An 18,685-nucleotide genomic window follows, 5' to 3' on the forward strand; every position below is an offset into this window, starting at 1 on the left:
ATTTTCAAAATTAGTGCCAAGACCAATAAAAAGTTACGGGGGGGGGGCTTACCTTTCTCCGCTAACTTCACGTAACGGACTGACTACCAGCACAAAAATCCGCTTTAAAACTAAACTTTTGTGTTCAATAAGTACTATCTAACTGCATTATTTTCCACATTAGTGCTGATTTTAAGATTAATTGCATTATATGATAAATGGAAATATTTTTTTAGTATATCTATAATAGAAATCTTAAAATATTATACATTTTGGAAATTTTTACCAATTTTTTACAACAATTATGTCGGTATAACGGGATTTGTTTTTTCATTCCACAACATTTTGAATTCTATTTAATACTTCACTCAAAAATTACAATAATCAACTTTGTAACTTTGATAACGACTAAATTTTACCTTTAAATTTTTTTTTGTTGTAGATAAAATATGTTAACTTTAACACGCCATATACATTCAATTATTGGAATATATATGTACAACAAATCAGAGATCATCAAAATTGGTCCAGCCGTCCTTGAATTATACATTCTGTAAATAACCTGACTTTCTTTTATACATATAGATTTTGTAATAATCATTATTCGTGTATTATTAATAAGTAATTATTATTTCTTGGTATGTCATTTTATTTGTATTTTCATGTCGGGAAAATATTTTTGATATTTTTAAACTTAATTTCTTATTTTTTCATGAAAGTTCCAAATATAGTAGGTATTTGATTTTAGTATACACTCGTAACTCATACGCTGAATAGTTATTACTTCACTTTTGGAACCCGTAAAGTCGTAACCACTTATAAAATAATGAAAATCATCAAATTAATATTATATGGAAAACAATATTGTTAACTTAAAATATTTTGTTATGTATTCTGTATTCGTCCTGATACGTACAGAGCAATTTTCATTTTTTTTTTCTGTAACATTTTAGTGATTAACTGTCATTATATATTGTACATTATTTATAAATACTGCTTAATGGTACACTTCATTACTACAATAAACATTAAACACCTAGGTACCTATTGATAATAATGATTATAATCAGAGACGTATTTAAGAGGTGGGCTCACGGAGTCTGTGCCCCCCCCCCAATCAACGTATTTTATACTTAATTTATTATTGTAGGCCCTTTTTCACGCACGGCACACGGTGAAATACTGGAATATCAATATATCATGATAATATAATACCATCGATTAAACGGATTACCATTGTATACACCCTGAATACACCTTAATATACACCCTGTAATAATTATAAGACCTGAAGAAGTAGTTGATGCATATGCTAATAAACACCCCAAACGTCTTCAGTTATTGTAATTAAAAAAATTATATTTAAAAATATGTTTTATTATAAATTTGTGTGATAAAAGTTTATGTTTCTATCAAGCACTTGTGTTTTAATTATTTGGTTATGAATAACGACAGTTTTGTTGAGATGGAAAAGTTATAACTATGTATACTTTGAACTTTTTGTTTCTACCCCCCCCCCTCCCATAAGACATTTATAAATACGCTCCTGATTATAATTGAGTCTTCATAGATATTTTAGAATATGAAATATTGACCAAAAAATAACATTTTTTGAAAATATCTTTTTTTTATCTAGATAAAAATGAAATTATCTTTTATCTTTATCTAGATATTTTAATTTTTTTATCTATTATCTTTATCTAGAAAAATTTTACATTATCTATTTCCAACACTGCAAATATATTAAGAACCTCTTCAGACTTAATATTATTAGCCAAGTCCCTTTCAATATGAAGTAATGATAGATTTGAAAATCTATTGTTACTCATAGAATTTCGTAGCCATGTTTTTATTCGCCGCATTACCGAAAATGATCTTTCGCGAGAAGCAGAACTTATTAGAATTGTAAGTGCTACTTGTAACAGCTTATATAAATTTGGAAGTCATTATTTTTTCCAGAAATTTCTATGGACGGCGATAACGTTATTATTGTCTTCTGATGATTATAATATAGAAGATGGAGGTATATAACAATTAACAAAATATTATTATTGTTATTAATGTTATGATGTCGATAATATGATGCAATGTATAAATAAATGAATAATTTAAAATTTGAATTATCAAATAAATTCTGGGGAGGCTATAGCCCCCTTAGCCCCCACCATTCTACGCCTATGGTGCCCATGCACCCAAAATTGTTTGTTTTTCATTCCTATAATTAGGAAAAATAACGAAAATGCGAAGTGTAATCTATCTAATATAATACAAAATAATACTTCGTACGGGAAATGAATAACAGATAATTTGTTTATTAAAAAATAAAAATCATATCATCGGAAAGATTATGGTAAAAAACTTTTACGAATAACTTATTATACTGATAATTATATTTCATAATCATAATAGTAACCAACAATATGTTTGAAACAAAATTCGTTCTTAATATTTTTCAATGGGGAATGTTAAAAATTTAACTATGATAATATTTATAAACTATATTATTATTATCAGTAGATGTATTTCAGACAAATATCTCTCGTCCGTCTGACACCTTGTGAGGAATTTACGTTTGTTATAATCGATACAGTTAAGTAATTTCTACTCGCTTATTAAAATGATATGCTTCACATATTTGAACATAGAACACCAAGGATGGAAATTATTATATATGTCCTGGTTGGATTTCCTAATTTTATTCATTTTCAAAATATATGATTCATCAGTGATAGTCTATGATACGATATTTTAGTTTAAATTTAATAAAATAGTTATTTTCTGTGTTGGACTTGAGAATTAAACCAATGAATCGTTCGAAACTCAATGGATTCAAATAATGATTTCGGTTAGACTCATTTACTTTCAACACGATGACTGCGCAGAGATAACCATTACAGGGTATTGTGGTTGTGATTAAACATTATTGCGCAAAGTCTCATATTCTAAATATGATGTATACTTTACATCAATACTTATATGAATCGCCATATTTTTAATTATAATTTTACGTAAAGTTAAGGTTTATTACCTGAGAAATGTAGTTTTAAAGACCGTAACCTACTGAGAACAATAACATTTTGATTAATGTAAGACCGTTTAATTATAATACAAACTCTATTAATTACTTGACATTATACTTCTGAGTTCTGCTACCTATTAACTATATAGGTAGTTTTTATCTTTATGATTATACTTTCAACAGAAGTAACAAACACTCATTTAAATACATTTACAAATCAAACAATTGATTATCCATTAACTGGTACAAAATTATTTATTCAAATTATTAACAAACCATGGAAGTGAACTAAACTTAATATTTTATTATATTTAAAAAAAATCAAACGTTACTTTTCAGTAGTAACTTTAACCGTAATAAATACATACATCAGTATAAAGATTCTATAATAAAATATTCAAATATTCCTAACGGTGTGTTACATAAAATATCTGTATCTCAATTAATAAGCACTAATTAATCAATTCGAAAATTACCAAAGCAAATGAACAAATGCTTATTCATTTAAATGTTTACTTAATAAATACAAATATTAATTTTGAAAATAAACTAAGCTTATAAAAATTAGGTACTATATATTGTAATATTTAACCTTTGTTAAGCATTGATATTTATTACCAATAAAATATAAAAGTTATTATATTATTCATAGATAAATGGTAAGTTTTTTATTTGTAATCAAACCTATAATGAAAGTACATTATAATGTGTAAAACATATCATTAAATCATAATTTATAATAATTTATTAATTAATTTATTGGCATAGTTTTTATTAAATAAAAATGTAAACAGCGTTGTAAATATATTGTTAAATTATTAAACGTTCTAAATGTATAATTATAAATCAAATATTGGTTAAATTTTCGATGTATCTTAAATTGAGATTGGATAAATTATTACATTTTGATATAAATTAATGAATTCTATCTTAACGGAATCTAATTAGACAATATTAGACTAATAGGTAATTATCATAATTATTAAAAAACACATCGTTGAGAAAACATTGTAATACAACTCGACATTGTTTGAACTTAAACTTCAACGTTTCATTTATCATTCGTAAATTATCACAATTACGTCGAAAGAACGCAGTATTTGTTACGCACTAGGAAAATAACATACTATATTGTCAGTACTGTTAGTTTAGTTATAATAATGATAATAATCATAATATGCACGATTAGTTGGATGAGATCGAGGTCGATTCCCGAAATAATCCATATTTATAATCAGTGCCGCAACTATAAAATAAGAGGTCCGTGAACGGTAATTATATTGGGTCCCTTCTTAGGATTTATTTTTGTTCAACTTAAATATCAATTTTTTAGATTTTAAAAGACGTTTTACATTAGTTAGTGTATTATATATGTATATATATCAAACTAAATACCTATAACCAGTGGTGTATTGGAGGATATACGAAGGTATACGGCGTATACCCAATACGCTATTTTTATCCATGACGTATAACTTATGAGAAAATAATGATACGCTGGTATACAGCCGTATCTAGCGTGTAGCTTGTGATTTGATAAATATAAATAGTAAAACTTTTGGTTATATTTATGACGTGATTCGGTATCGGATGTATTATTATTTTTCTTTTTTTTTTTTATAAAAAATTCCAATTTGTTTTCATTAGAAAAGTGAGATCCCAAAAACTATGTGAATTCGTGGATGATAAATCATAGATCAACAGAAGATAATAGAAGTAAATTATGTCACCCAGATATAGATCCGAATAATGAAAACAAAACAAGTGTTTGGAAAATACTGACGTAACAAAAAAAGTAATCATGATATATTTTTTTTTTATTAAATTTTTCTTGTTTAAATTTTTTTGCCAATGTGACAGTAACAAACGTGATATAAAATTCAAGCTAAGCCTGAAATTTGTTTGTATGTCATCTTATAAAATTATACCATAAACACGTGCTTTCTAACTTTAAAAATAGATAGAGATATGAAGAGTAGTTAAATTAAAAATCAATAAACACTTAATAAAATAATTAGTCCATTTATTTACCATGCAGAAGTATTACAGAATAAATACAAAAGTATAATATTCTATTTGGTTTTAAGTGAATACAAGTAAAGTGAATATTGTTCGAGCGAAGTGAGAAGTTTTTTTTTTGTTCCTACCATATGAAATATGGTACATGAAATACTACATGAAATAAGGCGTACACCTATGATTTATTTTAGCAATACATCACTGCCTATAACTGTTGTATATTATACTTCACTACATATTTATGTAGTAAATTTATTTAAGTAGTTTAGGTAGGTATTTTGTATGCCTACTCAAATATTCAATGGACTCATTGTTAAATAAATATTATATTATTCTAAAATATTATAACAACCTTACCTGAATTTTAAAAAATTTTCTTTTTATTATTAAATAATTGTGTGTTTGTAAAGTGTAGTTTATTTCAGGCTGGGATTAGGGGGCCCTCCCAAATTTATGTAAACCTCGGGGCCTGTGTGCACGGCACACTCTGCACACCCGGTTTTTGCGGCACTGTTTATAATGATGGTTTTCATCGACTTTACCTATATGTTCATTAAAATTTATTTATTTTTTTATTTTTAATCGCATTAGTATACTAATATCAATTTAATTTGTATTACTTTTGAGAAAAAAAAATTAAGCACTTTGATAAACGTTTTGACGAACCGTAACTAATTGTTGAGCATTGATTGTATAAATAAAATGTAAATATAACCTAGACATATTTAACCTTCGGAACTCCTTTATTTATCTATGCCCTTGTTCTATACCATGAGATTATTGAGATTATTGTTATTCTATTTTTCCCTTGTTCATAATTCAAATGGTACGTTTGTAGTCAGTATTTACATTTTTTTGTGTTTATTACCAATTTATAAAACTAACTACATTATTAAACTAGGTTCCACTATTTATTTCATGGTAGAGAAGTGTTTTAGTTGATCTAGAAAGATACTGAACAACTAAACATAATTGCGGATAACCATACATGTCTCTATAAATTTGGAAATGTTATTTCCGACAGCCCATTTGCGCCAAATTTACCTACGTAAACATTTTAAATACACGATTTGGTGAATTCAAAATGTATACCTACTAATTATTACTGTTTTAAAAAAATATGTATTATTGATAATTATTTAAAAAAAAAATCGTACAATTGACTATAATTAACTATCATTTAAATAAAATCGTATTGATTATTATTATAACTATTAATATTTTTATTATTATTATTGGAGAAAAAAATATATTAATTTATTGTAATATTATTTTGAAACGAAATAACATCCGAAAAATAGAGGGTTCTTATAACGGAAGTTCAGATAATTGTACAGAATATAAATATATCAGTGATTTTCAACCTTTTTCGAATCCCGAACCCCAAATTTAATTTTTTTGAAATGCAATTCCTTCAAAAAAAAAAAAAATGTTATTTTTTTATCAAAATTTTATTTAATTACCGATAAATTATTTACATGATAAACGATTTAAATTAATTTACACTTAAAAGTTTCGCAAAATAGATAATTAACTTTATTTTATTTTTAAATAATATGGAAAAATAATTTCAACAATTATTTTTGGCGATCCCCAAACCTATGATTCGCGTACCTATTGGAGGTCACGATCACCAGGTTGAAAACCACTGCTGTATATAAATTAACCGGGTCGTAAAATGTTTACACAAGTAAATTTGGCACAAATGGGTGGTCGGAAATAACGGTTGGAACCCGATTGAGCACAGTTTATCTTTTTTTATTATCCGATGGAGCACAGATACAATTAAACAATAGAAATCCAAAATTTAACACGATTGGGCATAGAAATACGTACAACGTTGCCGCCCCACACAACAAAATAATAATTTAAAAAAATATTGAAATATTTACAAGAATTATTTTATAATAATCATCAAAGTATTTATTAGTGTATAAATTAAATGTATGTATTAAATGTATTAAATTATTTTACAAATATATGTATAATTCATGTTCAGAACAGATTGATCAAAAAGTTAATTGTTAGAAGTAATTCATAATATCATTTTTTTAAAAAAAAATGTATGTAAAAAAAAAATGCATGATAAAATAAGAAATACTTAATATAATAAATAATATTTGTACTATGTTATACAATTTTTATTACTTGTCAACGTTTTAAATTGGTATCCCTAAATAATTATTTCCCACTTTTAATAAATATTTTAGTAAATCTTTAGAATGTTTATTTTTTAAATATTCATTGTAAGCCATGATAGTTATTTTTTTTGCATTTCAATAAAACTCATATTTTTACGACAGTCAGTTTCAATTGACCGAATTTTCGTCATCGTTTCAGCTTGAGTTTCTTGTAAAACCATAATTACCAAGTGTATGTGTGGGTGAGACTTGTAGAATCGTGAATTGTAAATTATTTGAATACGTTCAACCGCATTTGTTGTTCTAAAAATATACAAATTAAATTTGTATTAAATTAAAAAGGTTGAAATTAAATTAACATTTTTTTTGTATTTAATAATTAGATTTTGGATGATGTACCTTGGATCAAACATAGGTTCTTTAGTCCATTTATTTGAGGGAAATGGAGATTCGTCATCTATATAATTATTAAAAATATAATTGCTAAATTCTGAGCAGACTCTATCATTTGGAAAGACACTCATGAGTTCGACGAATGCATCGGCTACTTCATGATTGGGAATAAAAGCTAACCCAAAAAAAAACTTTATCCAATTTCCTACTTCATCATTTTCTTTTTTATAGGCTATTTTGAGAATAGAATCGCTGTTTATCTATAATAATTAAGAATACAATTAATGTATGATTATTTGATTTGAAATTATTTTATACTTATTTTTTGCTACCATTATTGGCCTAAATGAAATTGAGAAGCTATTAATTGTACTTTTTCCAAAACTTCATACGCGGCTTGGTGGGCAGCTTTTTCAAAATCAACGTGTAATTTTTTACTATGAACTGACTTCCTATATATTTTATACATACGTCTTGTAGGAATATCCACATTTATTTATATATATCTTTTGATTTTTTGAATAAAAAAAACAAACCAACGGCAAATAATAACCATTTTTAAATCCATAAATACTATCTAGTTGTACAAAATATTTAGGTGCGTAATTAAATGTACAATCACAAAAAAATCAATACAATCATATTTAATCATAAATTGTAGGTTGAAATCACAAGTAATACATAAAAAACTATTGTCTGCAGGAATATGTATGAATTTGTTGTCCATGAAACTTAAAATCTTCTTAAGTTTTCATTAAATTTAACAATAAAAAAACGTCTTCCGTTGACTTCGGCAATTCGGGAAGTATTTTTCGTCGTCCATCATACATAGAACTGTTTTTAAATCTATGAACAATTGAAGATAGTTCTAAATTAATTAAAATTTCGTTTCTGATCAATTTTAAAGGTTGAGTTGACAGTGACTCTTCAGCACGTTTTTTAAAATTTTCACGTAATACTTGCCTTTCTAATTTACTATGTGAATTTCCTACATGATTATGTTGTCCACTTGATTTAATAATAATATTTTTATCTGGCCCAGAATAAGTCATAGCTGTACAATTATTTTTCGTATATCGCTATTTTAATAACTCGCTTTTTTTTATGAATCCAATAAATCAATAGTTAAAAGCTCCAACATTGGCTAATTCTTTTCCTCGCTCTGATACAATAACTTTTATTTCATTATTTCCATCGCGTTCGACGTATATAAAAAAAGTAAAAATGTCTAAAATAAAACGGTGTAACGTGTAACGACAAACAACCACTAACCACTAACGCCTGATACTATTGAGTCTAAGTTACTATAGCTAAAAATACAAAAGCCCGCTTCTATATTTTGTGTAGATAACAAATAATATCCAATTTAACAGATAATCGTAATCGCCAATGCATAGATGTACCTATTTTGATTTTACGATTATGTCGTTTCCTAAACAACTCTTATATTATTTATCGATTTTCCTTAGACTCGTGCCACTTTTCAAGAGATGGGAAATCATAAATGAAAATAATGACCATGCAACATGCTCTAAGGTTAAATACCTCTCATACGACTTATAAAGCACAACGATTACGTATACGAGTATTTCAAAAGACGCTTGTAGCCTGGTTGTAGTCGGATAGAAAAACTGGCAACGTTGCATTCGTTTGACTGTGTTCAATTGGGCTATTAAATATTAAGGATCGTGCTCAATCAGATTGTTTCAAAATAGAGACCGTGCTCAATCGGGTTTCAACGGAAATAACATACCTTTTTTGTTTTGGCTTCCCTATTTATTATACTGTGTTACTTATGTGATAATTTATTACTACCTCAGAGTTCAAGTAATAAATAATTAGTTGTAAAAAAAAAAAGAAAAGGGGAATTTCAACAACTAAGCTCTGTTATTGCTAGGTATAATTATATATATATATAAATATGTGACTATACGTATTCAGTGTTGCGAAAACTCGTTTTTCTTAAAAATGTTCGTCGAAGCTTAAATCGTTGGTATACGACCAATGTACTTTAAAACACAATTGAAATATAGCTGAAGATTAATTCAATACATTAATTAGGCATGATCATTTTTGAAAGGAAGTGTCTAAATAACGAGTTTACAGGGTCGAACACAAACGTTTAAACAAAAAATCAGTTGTATTAAAAATGGTATTTGATTAGTTTCAGAAAAACCTTAATATTAATATTTATTTATTTCTCAAAAATTAATACTGGGCCTCACTGAGAATTCTCGCTTGGAAGTCTAGGGTTATTATATAAATATGATTATAATTATTAATGACAGATTTGTATAGAGCTTTAGAATTATAAATTATAGAAAATTTAAAAAATGTATAATCTGTGAATAAATACAACAAAATGTAAAAAAAAAAGTATGAAATATAAACTTCAGAAATAAAAGTTAAACATAAATCATTATTAGACATAAAGTAAAAGATATAACACAACAGAATAAGTATTTTATAGTAATAAATGTATGTTAAATTGAGAAAGAAACGATTACATAGAGTCTTTCCTTAATGCTATGTAATGTATATAGTGTTTTGAAATTAAATTTAAAATATTTATATAATCAAATTCATATTGTTTTCGTAAGTCAGTTTTATGAGGACAGTGTATTGTATAATTATTTTAATCAAACCTGGTACCAATGCTATGACACAGGGGTGATATGACATTATTGTCTGACAAATTAAAATATTTCAAATGGTAACTATTAGTTTTTTACATGATATAAATAGAGTAGGAAGATCTAATATCTATACTATATGAGTATATACTATTGTATGATCTATAGTAGAGAAAAATATATATATATACCTATTATAAAATTCACTGTGCGCACAAATAATGTCAATTTATTAATTTTTTAAATAACCATAATGATGTATATAATTAATTTACTTATTTTATGTGATATTAGATAAAATGAATATGTCTAAAACTCGAATGCATTACAATACGTGTGATCTTGTTTCACTAAGTGTATTAAGTAAAAGGAACATTCTAGATAAATTAAAAACTTTTAAGCGCCTATATAGTTAGCTTGTGTGTTTTAAGATCGAATTACTTATCAATCAGTTTTATTTTTAGATCGTTTATACATTATTTATATGTCTGATTAATAATAAAAAAAAAAAAAAAAAAAAAAAAAAACAAAAACGAAATATGTTTTGTTTCTATTCAATAATATTTTTAATATTTATTTTATCATCTGCACTGATGCGAAATAAATATACCATCGAACCATGACCATTCCTATTAAATTACTGCATTAAGTTTTAAGTACATTATATGTATTATAAAAAGTTCATTACTGTGATATTTGCGATTCATTTAACTAGATTAAATTATAAAAAATGACCAACAATAATTTCATACTTTGTTTATTTTACAAAATAAATATATATTACCAAATAAATTCAATACTTTTTAAACGTGGAATTTAGGATAAAATAATAATATAAATTAATTAATAATTGAGTATAAAGATTTATCCATATTTTTTCGGTTGTTATAATATTATATTGATTTAAGCTTAAGTAAAAGTAAAAGAAAAGATAATCATATATTTTATTAAATATATATATATATATATATATATATATATATATATATATATTATCAAAGTAGTAGAAATTGTGTTTTATGGTTGAGGAAGAACACATTTTACGTAAAGGTGTATAAAATAAGTGTATAATTAAATATATTTCAATTAAATAAAATTAAAAATATATATCCTTGTATCTACCAAATATGTACATTAACTGTACTCCTTAATATGAGCGAATCAACTTGCCCAAATAACTTAACCAACTATAACCACTATCGATCACCAAATCCTATCAACATTCAACCACTAGTATACGTGCAAGTCTGGTATAGAAGTGTATTTAGATTTACTTCTAGGGGGGGAGGACTCAAATTTTATCTTGAATTCATGCTCAAAATGTACAAATAAAATTTTTGGCAATATTTAAATCAGGTGAATCTTTAATATTTGTGTTTTTTTTTTTTTTTATCTAATTCCGGATCCACTTAGAATCGACTTTTGTGTAGTTTTTTTTTAACATCTGTATGTGTTTTGAAAGTTACAATTATGTTTTATTTGATTTTTCACTAAGTTTGGACTCGACAAAAAACCCAATTCAGTATTCACAGCTACGTGTAATTTGTTTTCATTATAGAATGATCCATATTAAAAAAATTTGAAATGTGTATCTCACATATAATCGATTCATTAAATATGGATTCAGGGGGAGGGCAATCCCCCTCCTAAAATATGCCCCTGTCCTGGTATAGTAAATGGTATAGTCTATTCCTCAAAGTAAAAAAGTTTTTACACAGAAAATCAGTATTTAAAAAAATGCACTATGTTCTTTCCAATATATCAAAGTGAAAATTTTTTTTTTATTTGTTTTTTAGATGATCTTGTCATAGCTAAATCTTATGCAGTACCAACTTCGGAAAGTGGAAAGGTAATTTATCGTTGATTCAGTAGTATAATTGGTTTAAGAGCAATTGTCTAAATGCATTATTCATTTTGATCGATCACGTATTGAATTTATTGCGGTTAGCACGTAATAATTAGGTCGATAAAGAAACGAAAGAAACAATTCACCTACATCACGTGAAACTATATATATATAAATATATAAAAACCACTTAATATATTAATTCATTTCAAAGTTCAATGTATAATTATTATTAATACTGTCGTTTCTCTTGTTGTATGTGTGAAATTGAAATTATTTTTATTTTTTTTTTCAGTGTTTGATGAAGTGCATGATCAACAAATTGGGAATGGTAAATTTTCTCTCCCGGTGACATTGTATTTTGTGTAAAATAAAAGTGGACTTGCTCTGAATGCGTTCGATTTGTTTCAGTTGAACGACGACGGTACGTACAATAAAACTGGAACAAAATTAGCGTTGAAGAAGCACTGGTCGGAATGGCCCGAAGACTTGATAAATAAAATTAATGACAGTTGTTACGAAGAAGGTATGTAAAACAATACCTATCTGTTTTATTTTTGTAATTTTCGATTTATATCAATGATGATTAGTCATTATATGAATATTTCGATGCCGAAAAAGCGTGAATTGGCTTGAAAAATATGACATCCCATAAGCTGGAATAGCAAAATTACTCAAAGCAAATCGTAAATGGCTATTTTATGGCTCGAATGAAAATAATAACGGAAGTATTTTTTAAACAACTAAAAATCGTGAAAACAGAGCATATTTATTTTTACTCATTTATGTTCAAGTTTCAACAAGATGCAATACGTACTGTTTTCTAAATGAAGATAGATTGCATTAAAGATCAAATTTTAACAAATGTCAAAATCTTTTTTTTAAAAAATCCTCTTTTAAATATTCGCAACAAATGTTTGGAATTCTATACGGACGTAATCAGTAATCATGTCGAAATCAAGATACTATTTTATATCACCCCAATAAAAAACAGTTAAACGGTTTTTGATAATTAATAAGCTGTCGCCGATTTCTCTGTGTAATAAACAAAATATAAATTCCTATCATTATGTTAGAAAAATAAATAAAGGCTTAATAGATGCGCGTTCATGTTAGTTTAACTTATTGTGATCCAACAAAATATGTATTAAAAAAAAAATAAATAAAATAATAAATTTATTGATTGTAGCTCAAAAAGTATCATTAGACGTTATTGCGACTTGTGGATATGCTTATGAAGTGACGGCATGCATAAACAAACGAACAAAAGACGTAAGTTTTCGTTGAGAAACAAAATTATAGACATTTTTTTTATTATTATTTTTGCACTTTATTTATTTATCGTGAAATTAATAAAATTTGTTCTTTCAGGCGAATGTATTGTAATGGCGGGCACTGCAAAGGATTGGAACAAATATTCGAGAAGCACATCGAACATTATTTTTTTAGAATAGCAATTCGCGATGTTGTGTCATGTTAATTGCCTGATAAGGTTTTCTGTGTAATTTAATTTTTAAGCGTTTACATTATAATCTATAGTTATTTGACTGTCACACTTTAGGATTTAAATGATATTTTCCGGTTTCCTTGATCCGATATCCTTGACACGTTTGTACTTATCGTACAAAATTGTAAAATATCAAAATAATTATGTATGTCAAATATAAAATACTGTGATGCAATTGGTGAACGATGATATGGCATTTTATATTCAATCGTTAGAACAATTATAATTCTTTAAAACTATTTTATTGTGACGATTTCCGTTTGGGAGTGGAAATTCCTCGAGTTTTAATTACTCCTTTTTTTTTATTTTTATTTTTTTTTTTACTCGGTCGTACAGTATATAAACATTAAAGTGAAGTAAAACGAATTATTCCTTCGTCGAACTGTGTCTGTGATAAATCATAATAGTATAACTAAAAATTCGCAAATACCGATCAACTAACGCCAAGATGTACGCACTTAAAGTAGTGTTGTTGTGCTGGACCATTACCATCGTTTTTGTAAGTCCAACAACATATTTCTACATTGTAGAGTATAGTATTGTATGTATACCGCACCATAGTGTTAGTTTTTAAACTATATTAAATATTATGTACATAGTTATTCGAATTTTTAACTCTTTCATAAAAAATACAATTGTATTGAAATTATTTTAATATCTATACAGTATATTGTTAACGAATATATTAACGAGAAAAATTCCAATAAATGTACATATTTTACAAAATCATATTCGTTCATTGGAATAAAATACTCGTATTGCCATAATAGATAACATAATTTAAAGAAAAAGTTACTGCACATATTTTCTATTGAATAAAAGCTGGTAAATGCGAGGTACAGAATTTTATTAATGTTCTTGTACGGTGCCCTTGTTCGATTTTTACAATAAACTGTACAAAGTTTAAAATTACTATTTTATCATAGTAAATTGTATGACATTGTGTTCGGAATTTAATGTTTTAATTTTGTTTAATACTTGTTCCAAATAAACTAGATGTATTTTATTTGTAGAGAGTACGATAAATAACTAAAAAATATGGTAACTACTTTAGATCATGAATTTTACTCAGAAAAAAAATTTTTAGGTGAAAATATTCCGTTCGAATAAGCATACTATTACGTGTTCTCTGAAAATATTTCTGTGTTTAATGAACAGCTTATAAGAAAATTAGTATATTGTAAAAACGTTTTAGGTACATACAGAATATAATTATTCGTTAATATATAGAAATTGATAAAATGATAAAATAAAATGTTAATCTTTATACTCATTGCAATAATATACGGAATTGAATCCTTGTATTCATTTGCTAGGGTAAAAATTAATAACTTTTTAAACAGATACATGTATTCACATAGAAACTATATATGAGACTTACCTAAATGAAAGTATTTATTATTCTAGTGCGACAACAACTCACAAAACTCAAATGACCGTTCCGCGTCAATATTCCAGAGTTGCATTGCAGAAACAAAGCTATCTGGCGGTAATTGATATTTTAAATAATTACACTTATGATTACTGCTTAATATGCATTTATATTGGTATCGATAATGATATTATTAATAATGATATTGATAGCGTTATGATAATAACATCGATATAATATCAATCGCGGTATCGCGTATACGAAGTAATTATTTTTATGTTTGCGACTTCAATTAAAACACACACACAATGTATGTCTTCCTATAAAATATAGGTACACCTCAACTGAACCCCTCTGTTCTTGTTAAAGTGCCAAGATAATGAAAGCGTTTTTATAATATTGCTAAGGTCTGAGAATTTAACCGTTATAAAAGTTATACGTGATTGACACCACGAGAATGGGTTTTAAATCATTTAAAATTATTATTGATTTTGATATCAATGATTTATAAACATTTTAAATTTTGAGATGACCGATAAATATAATTTATTTTTTTAAATTTTTTATAACATTTTTTAGATATATTATTTGTTTTTAATATTTATTTCTTAATTTCGTTGAATTTAAAACGATGTATTTATGATAAAAATTTCTAAAATATCTACTTTTTTGAAGTACTTCCAAGTCCATAATATTAGAAATATCCTCAGTTATGCCAAGCAAATAAGAAAATGCCATTTTAAGGGTTTTTTTTTTTTTCATAATAATATTAATTTGTTTGAACACTCCAGTGTGGTGTATGATACGATATAAACATCAAATAACGTTATAAAATGATTAATTACTGAATTTTAGACGCACTTAAAGGGTTTCGCTCGATGAGTATACCAAAGTCACAAGCTGAAAAAGTATGTTTTTAAATTAAGTATAATTATTTTAAAACGTAAAAACATTTATTTTCAAACATTTTATTTTTAGTGTATGATGGGTTGCTTGATGAGAAAAGTTAATGTAGTAAGTAAATTATAAATGCTCACGTACTTATTATGTTAGACATGGATTAATTATACGTTTCATGTGTGGTGGTCAGATTAATAAAGGCAAGTTTTCGGTGGAAGAGGCAACCAAAGTAGCACAGACGTATTACGGGACAAACCAAACGATGATGAAAAAGGCAAAGGACTTGATCGACGTCTGCGCAAAGAAAGGTAATAACAATAATAATAACGATAATAAATTGTAATGCTATAATATTGTATTGTAATTATATGTTTTTTTCCAAGCTGTAATAAATGCATAAGACATAATGTTTTATAAATTTGTAGCATGCTACAAGTATAAATCGACTTATCTCTTTGAATCTGATTACTGATAATTGATTATAAATAAAATAAAGGTATTACGGTGAAACACCTTTTTAGCAGTTTCATGTTTTCTTAAATTAAATTGATTCACCATAAATTTATACTCGGGTTTAGATTTGTTCTTTTATTGTGCTACGGGTAACTTGTACTAACAAAAATCTTGCGTGAAATCGTTTGGAATCAAAAAAAAAAAAATAGATATATCTTTTGGTACCAAAATAAATAAATAAATATACGCACACCGATGTTATTGAACTATTTTCGAACACCGTCTGGTCTATCAACTTCCTTAATTTTTAGTTCCCTTTCTTGACTGTTGCGTACATGAAAAATTATGTAACCTGAAAGTATGATACCTAAGTATTGAATTTAATTATTTTTGATATGACATCCAAATATTTTAACCCAATTTTCAATATTCATATAATATCAACAGTGAATACTAACTAATAATAGTGCGACTCGATTTTCATTTTAAATAATCGATCCCTAATCCTGGATATTATTTAATTTCCCCGTGGAAAGAACCGAAACGGTTAATTTTGTTTCTTTTTACTATAAGATGGTTGATATTGTGAGGTACCTATGAATATTTTATATTGCTGTGACCGATAATATTTGTTTATTGAGTATGATTTAAAGAAATATAAAAATATAACTATATTACATTTTGTTCGTTAAAACACATGCTATACATGTTTAAAAAAACCTTCAACTAAGGTCGAACAACCACCAGACATTTTTAAGTCTTGATAAATAACGGATTAATGAATTAATAAAATATTTATTATTTATATGCAATATTCTCCTTGAGATGATTAAATGTATTCTAATTCGAGTACCGTTTTCAGCGCAATCCGCGTCTGATGAATGTACTTTAGCCGGTGTCGTAACTACTTGCATCGTAGAGGAAGCTCAAAAAGTAAGCTGCACAGATAATACCTATACGTTGTTTCCAGATCACGACGGTAGTCGAGAGATATTTATATTCAAATATTCTCTGATGGTTTTTCTATTATGACCATTGTGTACATTCGAGTGATACATATTTGGTTTTCAAAAATGTAATAGATATTAGTGTTAATGTGAAATATTTCAATTTTTTATAGGCTGGATTATCCGGTGGACCTGGCAGCCGTTCAAGACGAAATGTTTCACCGAAATTCAGACACAGCGTATAAATTATTTAAGCTATTTAAGCATCAATAAACGATTATTTAAATTATATTCCTTTTTAATAACTAATTTAATACTCTGGGCTTGTAAACATTACATGGCTGACAATAAAAAAACTATTTAATCCGAATAGTCTGCGTTAATTTAAAATATCAACAATGAGTGTTTTAACAATTTTAATAGAGCTCTTTAACAAATTGTTAAAAAATAAGTTAATGCAAATCCTTACTTATTATGAATTTTAGATATATTTTATACATTTTTAAGTCATAATCACATATTCATGTTTATAACGTTTTAACGTATACCGATGTGCATTGTGTAAACTACATAATCTTTATTCATGAGTTTTACTCACAGTTAAATACATAGACGTAGCTAGACTTCGTGTTTAGTGTATGCAAGAAAGCTATGTACATATGTGAACTTCTAAAGAGAAATAGCTATCTTCGAAAAAGTAGAAAATAAATTTTTATTTCCATAGTCCCCCTGGCTTCACCTATGTTTATATGTTTATTTAAATAAAAATGGGTATTTGTATTTTTGAGATTAAATATACTTAAAAACTATTGGGTTAATATTACGTGGTTTCACATTGGATTGAGCATTACGCCCTATCTTCCTGATATGACGGAATTGTAATAAGGAGTTTTTATAGAACTGCGATGCTGCTTGGGCTCGGTTGGATGATTCTGTAGCTCCATAGCTTATGAAATATTGAAGCACACCATGCTAGCGACGTCTGATAAATTCCATATCAATACGTATTGTACAATAATAATAATTATTTATATAATGTACGAATGCTGATAGCATTATTTTCAATAACAAATATTCTATGTATTCTGGGACAATTCGGTGTACCAAAGCATATCAATAGAGCATAGGCGTACGCAGGGGATATGCAGGGTATGCATCTGCATACCCTTCACATGGAGTCTTTTTTCTAAAAATACTTAAAATAAATAAAAATCATAACGTATTTGGTCTTTAAATGTATATTATGTGATTTTGTATTACATTATGATTTTTATTATATTTTTATATTCAGTCCTGGGGCCTGTTTCATAAAAAAAACAAGTTTGAAAATTACAAGTGACAAGTAACATGTAAAAACAGACAAGTCCAATTCAACATTGTTTCATAAAAATGTATTCTAGTCGAAAATGACTTCTTAAATAAATAGGGATTTATAAGTCAGCTGTTTATTTTTACAAGCCTGATAAGCATTGTATG

At 26.6% G+C, this 18,685-nt stretch overlaps 2 protein-coding genes across 2 annotated transcripts in view; both read left to right on the plus strand.

Moving 5' to 3' along the window:
• LOC112691341 overlaps positions 1 to 13,585 on the plus strand; it is an 18,161-nt gene extending 4,576 nt beyond the window's left edge. The window contains exons 3-7 of the mRNA XM_025565519.1: positions 11,981 to 12,033; positions 12,326 to 12,361; positions 12,442 to 12,556; positions 13,220 to 13,302; positions 13,402 to 13,585. Of these exons, the coding sequence (XP_025421304.1) occupies positions 11,981 to 12,033; positions 12,326 to 12,361; positions 12,442 to 12,556; positions 13,220 to 13,302; positions 13,402 to 13,416 (302 nt within the window). The 3' untranslated portion in view covers positions 13,417 to 13,585. The remainder of the gene's footprint in view (positions 1 to 11,980; positions 12,034 to 12,325; positions 12,362 to 12,441; positions 12,557 to 13,219; positions 13,303 to 13,401) is intronic.
• A 208-nt stretch (positions 13,586 to 13,793) lies between these two features.
• Positions 13,794 to 17,581, plus strand: LOC112691342 (general odorant-binding protein 28a). The gene is made up of 7 exons (XM_025565520.1): positions 13,794 to 14,036; positions 14,945 to 15,026; positions 15,765 to 15,817; positions 15,888 to 15,923; positions 16,000 to 16,117; positions 17,125 to 17,195; positions 17,383 to 17,581. Exons 1-7 carry the CDS (start codon positions 13,986 to 13,988, stop codon positions 17,452 to 17,454), a joined length of 483 nt encoding a protein of 160 aa, XP_025421305.1. The 5' UTR covers positions 13,794 to 13,985; the 3' UTR covers positions 17,455 to 17,581.
• Positions 17,582 to 18,685: the final 1,104 nt, after the last annotated feature.

Source organism: Sipha flava, unplaced genomic scaffold (genome assembly GCF_003268045.1).
Source record: "Sipha flava isolate LNK unplaced genomic scaffold, YSA_version1 604_pilon_pilon, whole genome shotgun sequence".
Lineage (NCBI taxonomy): Eukaryota > Metazoa > Arthropoda > Insecta > Hemiptera > Aphididae > Sipha > Sipha flava.